Source organism: Nilaparvata lugens, chromosome 7, assembly GCF_014356525.2.
Source record: "Nilaparvata lugens isolate BPH chromosome 7, ASM1435652v1, whole genome shotgun sequence".
Classification (NCBI taxonomy): domain Eukaryota; kingdom Metazoa; phylum Arthropoda; class Insecta; order Hemiptera; family Delphacidae; genus Nilaparvata; species Nilaparvata lugens.
The window spans coordinates 56,172,271-56,181,929 of NC_052510.1; the positions used below are offsets into that span (position 1 = coordinate 56,172,271).

At 34.4% G+C, this 9,659-nt stretch overlaps 1 protein-coding gene across 1 annotated transcript; it reads left to right on the top strand.

Annotated features, from left to right (window-relative positions):
• Positions 1 to 1,455: 1,455 nt before the first annotated feature.
• On the top strand, positions 1,456 to 8,486 carry LOC111049389 (protein PFC0760c). Its single transcript, XM_039433221.1, has 4 exons — positions 1,456 to 1,666; positions 2,846 to 2,912; positions 4,153 to 6,809; positions 8,250 to 8,486. The coding sequence occupies exons 1-4, from the start codon at positions 1,472 to 1,474 to the stop codon at positions 8,454 to 8,456; spliced, it is 3,126 nt and encodes a 1,041-aa protein (XP_039289155.1). The 5' UTR covers positions 1,456 to 1,471; the 3' UTR covers positions 8,457 to 8,486.
• Positions 8,487 to 9,659: the final 1,173 nt, after the last annotated feature.

A 9,659-nucleotide genomic window follows, 5' to 3' on the forward strand; every position in this document is an offset into this window, starting at 1 on the left:
AGTACCTGTATGATCTGTGGTCTGTACAATGCATCATACTGCTGTGGGGTTTTCTATATCATTTAGCTGGAGTAGCACCACACTTCAATAAGGATCAGAATATTTTTTCATAAAAATTTATTGTTATAATAGAACGTACTATACTATAAACAGCGTACTTTTCCCCTTTGAGGTTCAAGTTGGAACTAAGTAGTGTTGTAGGACGATCTCTGTACCGTACAAAGCATCATACTGTTATAAATAGAATTAAAAATCTTAGTACCCTTATTTTAATTATTTTATCTCTATTTTTAGATTTTTATTTTTATTTATATTATTACGAGTAGCCCTATACAGAAGAGAGACAACATACTGTTGTACTATTTTCTTTATTTTCCAGCTAAAGGAGTCAGCACACCTCAACAAGGATAAGTATATTTTATGATGATTATTTTCTTTGGGTACTCATGTTCATGAGTGGATCCTTACAGAGTATCAAAATCGGATATTCAAATCTTGACATTCCAAAGAAAGTTGAAAATCAATTTCATTCCTATTTATTGATAATTATGAACAATCAAAACAATCCTAAGCTTAATCCCAACCATTTTTATGAATGAAGAAGCTCTCTGATGATTGAAGCCTAAAGCTGGGTTTACACCAAAGCTATTAACAAAATGTTTATAACTTATCCTTATAGATTCTATTAGATTGAACATAACTCATCATAAACATGATGAACATAATGTGTTTATCAAGTTCCGTTTAATCAAAAATAACTTAATTTATTCAATGTGCTGTAATATTAAGTGCAATATTTGACTATACTTTGGTGTTTCAATCATTCCGAATTTAACGTTTTTATCTCATATACATTTTTGAAGAGGAATTGAACTTCAACTATCCACAGTAAGAACATAACCTATTTTAATGACATGTTATTATATAAAAATTTGGGAAAAAATAGTTTTGGGCTATGCATGGCTTATTTTATCTATCTATAGTAGGCTATGGCTATGCCTGTCGTTCTCTCCTGATCATATTTATAGGATTTGTATATTGTATTAACGAATAAATAAATCTGATAGAATCTATAAGGATTAAGTTATTACAATTGTGTTAATAACTCTGGTGTAAACCCAGCTTCAGGGTTACTTTATTAGTAAACAAGGAAGTCATGAAAAACATCATCAATGAGACGGGAAGAGATATGAGAATATTTTGCAATCATAAATCTGAAAAGCAATAAATCCCTAAAATGACTAATATTATCCCATGCATGAAGTATCATGAGAGTGGATTGCCCAGGCCTAATGTGACAGTTGTTAACTGAAAAGTTTTTCAGGCCTACAAAATCAAAGTCGTATTCATAAATCACAGCCTATTCCAACCCTGATAACAGATCAGCTGGGAAGAATCCTGAGTTTTATATTTACGGTTGATGAGTTGTCATGGCAACGGATTTTGTCAACATGCTTCCTCCGCGGTGTAAATGATTTCTAGCTGTCAACACATAACATTCACAACATCGCACAACACACAGAACACACTCAAAACAACACCCGGCCAACTTTCATGCAAGGCACGTGACATGTTTCTCTTGACAATCATATTTTTGACTTTGGTTTTCATTTTTGTAAAATCTCTAGACATTTCCCAGGATGTCCTGCAGTTACCAGCGATTCCGGTGAGTAGACCTACTAGGAATCACAATTCTTATTTTTGGTTGTCATGTTATGTTATAGAATCTGGGTGTAAGTGTATTCTGATCAAGACTTGACAGTCAAATGTACAATATCTATTAAACAAATATCATTATTTATATTTTATTTGATGGTATTCTCATAAAGAGTCGACATTTCTGATAATTCAGTATATTCAGTCCATGACAGGCAGTCGCCAGACAGACTTAGTCGGTAATGTAGGCCTACATAGACCGATTTTATTAGATGTTGGATGCTTTATGAGAACAATGAATACATAACCTTTTGAAAATTTTTAGAAACTTGTGTGAACAAATAAATCTCAAAAATCACATTTTAAACGTGATTCCAATGAAGCACAATAATGATAATAATAAAAGTTTTTCCAACCAAGGATGGTAGGGTAAAGGAGAGAAAGTCATCAGATTTTACCTTTCTACAACATTTTTCAAATAGCAAAAATGTAAATCCATACAAAAGCTGGATTTGTGTTGGAATTTTGCTGTAAGTTTTATGCGTTAGAGACGATTTATTTTCAAGTGGAAACTCATATCAAAAATTCTCTATCTCATATTCTTCAACTAAATAATTCACTTGGATTCCAATAAACCAAGTTAAGCAAGTGAATTTAATGTAACTAATTTAACAAATTAGGAATTATATCTTGTGTGAGTGGAAACTGCTCGGAAATATAAAGAAATAGCTACAAGAATATAAAATGATTTGTTAATCTTGATATATCTGCTATAAAATTAACTCCACAACGAAGAAAGTTAAAAATTTGATATGAATATAAATAAAAATAAAAATCTCAGTACCCTTTTTAAAATATTTAGCCTAATATTGAAAATTATTTTATTATATTATTATTTTTCTTTATATTTTATATTACAAGTAGTCCTATACAGAAAAGAGATACAAATTTGATTTATTAGAACCAATTCTGTAGAATTCGATCATATAGGTTTGTATCTATACCCTGATCTTATTATTTTACGAATAATCGGTCCTACTGCTAGCATTTGGAAAGTGAGCTCTGCTCACTTTCATCTAAATCTTTAAAAAATATTGTTAAGGATTTTATCGATGCTTTATGACTCACTCTTATTATTCTGAATTCAATAACAGAATTAATACCTGATCTATACTTTTATCTTTTGCAGGAAGTAACATCAACTCAAATTAGTATCAGTCAATCAGTTAATAATGCTCCTCAATGTCAAGTCGCTGGTAAGTGAATTATTGAATTCATTTCCAATCAGAAATTGATTAAATTTTTAAGTACACTATAACTATATTATAAATATGTCCCACAATCTCTTCAATTCAACAGGAATGGTGATAGGCGAATACTCAGCTTTGTCAAGACAGTCTAAAAGCGATCTTCGAGAGCAGAACGGTTTAGTTCAGGTTGCTCTCTCAGACGGCTTGCAGACTGTCCTGGCAATCTATGGAAATGTTATGAAATGTACAGGTTTGACCCAGTAGCTACTGCCACCTACTGGCAGAATTCTGAACTACACCAGTAGCCGTTCCAATCCACCAATCAGAAGGGAATACGAGGAGCTTGGAGGCGTAGCTTGTTGTCATTGGTTCATAATTCTTACGTCATGATTTTGGCATTCTCTATCATTCCTGCTCTTTGTGTACTACACACACACAAACACTGGCTCACTCTCTCACTCTTTCTCTCTCTAGAGTCTATCATCATCATTTTCTCAGAATGGACTCATTATCCATTCAGACTAACCCAGAAAGTTCTATTGATTCACAAGTTGCGGTTTTTGAAATCAGTACAATAGTTTATGAGCAAGTTCTGCAGTCCGGAGGCTCACTATAGTTATTAACAATGAGACAAAATGATGAGCAATTCTTTATATTATTCATAGGGTTGACTTGGTTGATCCTAGTTCCACTTGGATAACTAGTGCAAACAATTGATAGTTTTCCAATATGCCTACTCACAGATTTGATCTGAATAATACAAAAAACTCATAATATTGGATAGTGACTAGAACTATGTTTTATGTTTATACAATATAGTACATATAATGAGTGTATGATATAATATTATAACAATATACAACTATATTTATGTTTTATACAATGTTTCTGTGATTTGACCTGACTGTGATTGATTCTTTTTAATCTCCATTTGACCTGACTGTGATATAAATGTAATCAATTGGTATTTTTTCGATCATTAATAGATAATATGTTGTTGTTTTTCCATTATAGTTAAATTTAATTATGATTTAGACTGATTCAGCAGTAGAACAAATAAGCTGTGATAAGATTTATATTGGAAAGACTATGGAATGGAACTCATATTAATATTGTATTGACTCTAAATTACTGTATGACGAAACTCTATGTTTGTAAAAGCTCTTGAGGCTATAAAACATTATTATTATTTTTAATATTCTAGATAATTTTCAAATTCAGTGATGAAATCCTTTCTCCTTTGCAGTTTCATCAGAAGCAGGAGATAAGGGGGTCTTACTATTGAATGAAACAAATGTCTCAAACCATCACTTGAATGTAGAGAAGACAGTCTCCGATCTAGAATGTAGCAGATCAAATAACACAGGAAATGTTGCCGTTGAACTTCATGAGAGAAACTCAATCAATGATCCACTAACCAAGTCAGACCAGGAAGATCAAGTTTGTACAGAATACAATAAATCAGTTGATGATGAAGATGATTTAATCAACGAAATCTACTCTGTTGGTGTCTCTGTTAAGGAATCAATATGTAAGGGTCTTTTATCTCATCAGAAATCTTCAGAAAGATCAACTGTTGAAACCAGCATTTCAAACAACAAATGTGTCATTGACAATGTATCAGACAGTGACAATGAAACCAGAATCACAAACAACAAATGCATCAATGACAATGTATCAGACAGTGACAATGAAACCAGAATTACAAACAAAAAATGTATCAATGGCAATGAATCAAACAGTGACAATGAAACCAGTATTACAAACAACAAATGCATCAATGATGTCCCAATTGACAGTGAAAATTCAACCGAAGGGTCAGCTTTGGAATCATTGAGACGGATGCAGGTGATATGCAGTGAGATGAGAGATGCTCTCATGAGCGCAAGGATGGGATCTGATAGATGCACAGATTCTTGCGATCGTTTCGGAAATCAAAATTGTGACCTTGACCTTGAAAGTTCGGCCTCTAAATCATCAGTAGACACAACCAAACACAGCCACACAAGTATCACACATAAATCTACCTCCGACATAAATCCAATAGATGAAACAAATCAACCTCAGGTACAACTTAATGATAATCTCCAACAAGAACAACAGAAAATTTCCGAGGATGCAATGAAAGATGAAAGTCAACAATTGGGGGTTACTGATTATTCGACAAAAGATGGAGGAAGCAATCAATTGGGAGTCGAAGATCATCTGGAAGATACAGGAAGACATCCACTGGAAGTAGATGATCAGCTAGTACAACTTAATGATAATCTCCAACAAGAGCCACAGGGAAAATCCCAGAATGCAATGGAAGATGTAAGTCAACAATCGGGAGAAACTGATTATTCGACGAAAGATGGAGAAAGCAATCAATTGGGAGTTGATTATCATCTGAAAGATAGAGGGAGACATCCATTGGAAGTAAATGATTATCTGAAGCAAGATGATAGAAAAGTTTTAGAAACTGAGCAAACAATTAACATTTTTGAACCCACAGACGATTTTGAAATGGAGCCATCAAACAATAAAGCTAGTTATGATAATGTATTCGTTGATGGAGCTGAAATTCTTGAGACATTGGGAGATACAAGTAATTCTGTGGATAAATTGGATTTGAAATTTGGAAGTGTTGGCGAGTCAGAACTTACAAAAAATAATGATGAAGACAGGTCTGAAATTGGGAAAAAAGATAAATCAGGTATAGAAATTGAAAGCGGTGGAAAATCGGAACTTCCAAATGATGACAAAGATGTAATCAAGGGTGGGGATAAATCAATTATGGAACTAGAAAGTGATAGAAAATCAGAAATCACAAATAATGACAAAGATATAAATAAGCTTGAGGATAGATTATATATAAAACTTAAAAATTATGGAGAATCAGAACTCACAAATAATGACAAAGATACAATCAAGGATAGGGATAAATCAATTATGGAACTTGGAAGTGGTGGAGGATCAGAACTCAAAAATAATGACAAAGATACAATCAGGGATAGGAATAAATCAATTATGGAACTTGAAAGTGGTGGAGAATCAGAACTCAAAAATAATGACAAAAATACAATTAGGCATAATGATAAATTAGACATAGAACTTGAAAGTGGTGGAGAATCAGTACTCAAAAATGATAACAAAGATGAAATTAAGCATAGGGATGAAACAAGTATAGAATCTGAAAGTTATGAGAAATCAGAACTCACAAATACCAAAGAACGTGATATAAACGATGAACCTGTTCTAGAATCAATGATGATGTCTGATAATGATAATGGGTTGAATGAAAAAGATGGAAATGAGATCTTCGGAAGATGTAATAAAAATAATTTGATTGATGGAAATGATCATGTGCACTACATGCACAGAGGTTCTATAAACTCTTCTGGATCCATGGTTCGAGTTAAGAAAACCCCAAGCACAATATCTATGTACGAAATGGACGAGTTTTTATTCTGGGAGAGGCTGAGAGATGTGATAGCACGCTGCCACAAGAATGGTGAATCGTATTCCCAGAATATTATAGATTATTACAGCTCGGATTCGAATATCACAGAAATTCAAGAGAATTCGGGCGTTCAATTTGATGGGATTAACAAGGAAATCCAACTCAGCCAGTTCAATCCAAGTATTCAAGTTGATCAAGGCAAAAACAGAAGGATTGGCCTCAGCTCGCGGACATCTCGGTATTTGCAGAATGAAAACACGTTTCCACGTCACATATTTGGACAGGAATCGATGAATCGCTCTTTGGGACCTCTTGTGATATTCTTTGGTGAAGTGGAAAAGCCTGAAGCTTCAAGGGGAATAGTAGAAGAGAATAGAAAGGTGCCCAATACAGAATTAATACCTTTCACTCATGATGGGTCTATCCATCCAATGGATGAAATACGATCCAAAACAATGTCGGTAAGTTATTGACTGTTAAATTCAACTGCTGTAATGATAATAATGATACTGAGGGTGATGCCCACATAAACTCTTAGGCTTAAGTATGGGTAATGAGTGAGAGGGATGATGATGAAAGATGACTACTTTTTAGGTAGACGGGACCGACAACATAATTATATTATCGACTCCTCTAAATGACAGGGTGGTCGTATCTATGTGATTTTGCTGTGGTCAAAAACCTTTACCCCAGTCGAGATCCGAACTCGGGTTCTCTCGATTATCAGACCGGCGCGTTATCACTTACTCCAATGAGCCACCCTATACAGGATAAAGGAAAAAATTGCCTTATATAATACAGATATGGGATAGGAAATACACAAATGATGCATCATCACTTCTGAACTACTCAACTAATCGACTTAATAGTTGTCATATAGATTTTTAATTCACCTAGGAAGATTAAATACCTTTTTTAAATTCTACAAGATTTTAGTAGGTCAAGTTTTCAGTTTGTTACGCTTTTAATTGGACCCTTGCGGAGCACTTGTTACCTGCTGGAACTGAATAAAAATAGGTACTAGATAATGTCAAACCACAGATCCATTGGAAATCGAGATACCGGTTTCGGTTGTTACAGATTTATTAATCTCTTAAAAACGTGAAGTAGAGTAAAATAGGCAGTATTTATAGTAACCGCCAAACACCGTTATTAGTGGCAGCCGTGACCTATCAAGGTGAACGTCTGCCATTGATCTAGACAAGCCCCTCCCCTATTATACTTCGTGTAAATCTTCTTCAGATTTGGAGGAATTTGCGGCGCAGAGAAATGGAGTGAGATCAGCCAATTGCAGTGATGCATTGAGTCATAGGTGGAAGCGCAGTTGTCAATTTGTCGAATAGAGTCAGTCGAGTCTGTGATTGCAGAGAGAAAACTTCCTAAGTTTAACATGAGCGCTTGAATACTCACTGGAAATTAGAGAACGCTGGCCGGGATACAACGGTACACAACGGCGGCTATGTTGCCGTTGTATCCCTGAGAACGCTGGCCGGGATACAACGGTACACAACGGCAACATAGCCGCCGTTGTATCCCTGCCGCTGTATGCCTTCTCTACTGCGCATGTCTATCCCAAGTCGGAAGTTAATTTGAACAAAGTATAGTAGTTCATACAAACGTTACGAAATGACGCTTTAAACAGTAAATACAGCAATGAAAGATGATTAAATTGTTTCGGCGTACACGTTTTCTTTTGCCGACGTGTAGCACAATTATGTTATTTAAAAAGATTTTTTGAACCATGTATTTTTTGTGCAATAAACGATTAAATTTGAATTGATTTGTTACATGCTACTCAATAGTGGAATGTAGCAAAAAAGTGCCTCACCTCGGATATAAGAAATTATATTATAATATATAATTTTGTCTGTGAATCAGTTTAAATTTTTAGTTTCTTTCAGTTTGATACTCTACAATCGGATCAGCGCAATTCCTCTATCAGTGGCAACAGCATTGGCTCTGAAGTATGTGGGCGACTGATATGCTATGACTCATCTTCACATTGCATTGGTTCAACAAACTCTCAACAAGACAAAGGGGACAGAAACAAGAGAAGATTTGACAAATACTATTCAGTGTACAAGAAATTCGAAAACAGTGAACATTGAGATTTTTAATAAAATTTGATTTGGAAAACACACTATTTGTTTTATATTATAATTCCGTAGCCTATAGTGAGGTCCACGTTATAATGGCAGTTGAAGAGATAGGAGAGCAGCGTTGCCGATTGTATGTGTTGCCACTGCCTTCTATAGAATATAGCTGATACCGGTAGTTATCATGAAATATTAACTGTTAATACTTGTTAAAATTAATCAATTATATTTTATCCGTCAATTTTTTTTTTTCAATTATTCAATCATAAATTCTCATAATTGAGATTATATATATTTTGTTAATTGAATGTATCTCCATTTTGGTGAAAACCGATTTGACAACGTTGCGGATGGTGGAAGAGGATAGCGCTATCTGCTTTGTTGAATGGAAGACAAGGATAGCAACTCCAATGATGATCAAAAACTGCCATTACAACGTGGACATCACTATAGATAAGAGATTCAAATCCAAACAACTTTAACGGAAAATGCAAGTTCAGTTGAGTACTGGAGTAGAAAATAATATTCATGTGACTCTTGAACTCAGTTATATTCTCAAATTCTTATAAATTAAGTATTTATGTGAAGAATACATACATATTCAGTGAAATGAACAATGCAAGTTCAGTAAAGTAGGTACTTGGGTAGAATTTGTCAATGAAAAGTGGCCATTGAAAGATCGGATAATCAAGACTGTACTTTACTTTGTTAATAATTCAAGTGGGTGCAATATCAATGAAAATATTAAAAATCTGGTGTGGCGCACTCACACAACTTTCTTTGCCGTTATGATAATTGATCACCTGACGCTAGTGTGCACGCGCATCTCAAGTCTTCTATTCAAAGATTTGAGCCAGCTGGTGACAAGGCAATTATAACGCTGGAGACACACATGAGGTCTGCTATCTCTTCATATGTTTCAATTGTATCTGAAGCCTGATAATTGGGAATCTATCTGCATTGATAGAACGGAGCTCCTGAAATTTTTACAGATATGGGACTTGTGGCAGTTGATAGAGCTTATCGATGACTAATTTAGGTATGAATTTGATCAAAATCGTTGGAGCCGTTTCCGAGAAAATCACGAAAAACCCTGTTTTTGACAACATTTTCGCCATTTTAGCCGCCATCTTGAATTGCATTTGATCGAAATTGTTCGTGTCGGATCCTTATAGTGAAAGGACCTTAAGTTCCAAATTTCAAGTCATTCCGTTA

Coding starts and splice junctions, on each gene's coding strand:
- LOC111049389 (XM_039433221.1), top strand. CDS start 1,472: ATGATTTCTAGCTGTCAACACATAACATTCACAACATCGCACAACACA. Junction 1,667..2,845: donor TGCAGTTACCAGCGATTCCG/GTGAGTAGACCT, acceptor TATCTTTTGCAG/GAAGTAACATCAACTCAAAT. Junction 2,913..4,152: donor TCCTCAATGTCAAGTCGCTG/GTAAGTGAATTA, acceptor TCTCCTTTGCAG/TTTCATCAGAAGCAGGAGAT.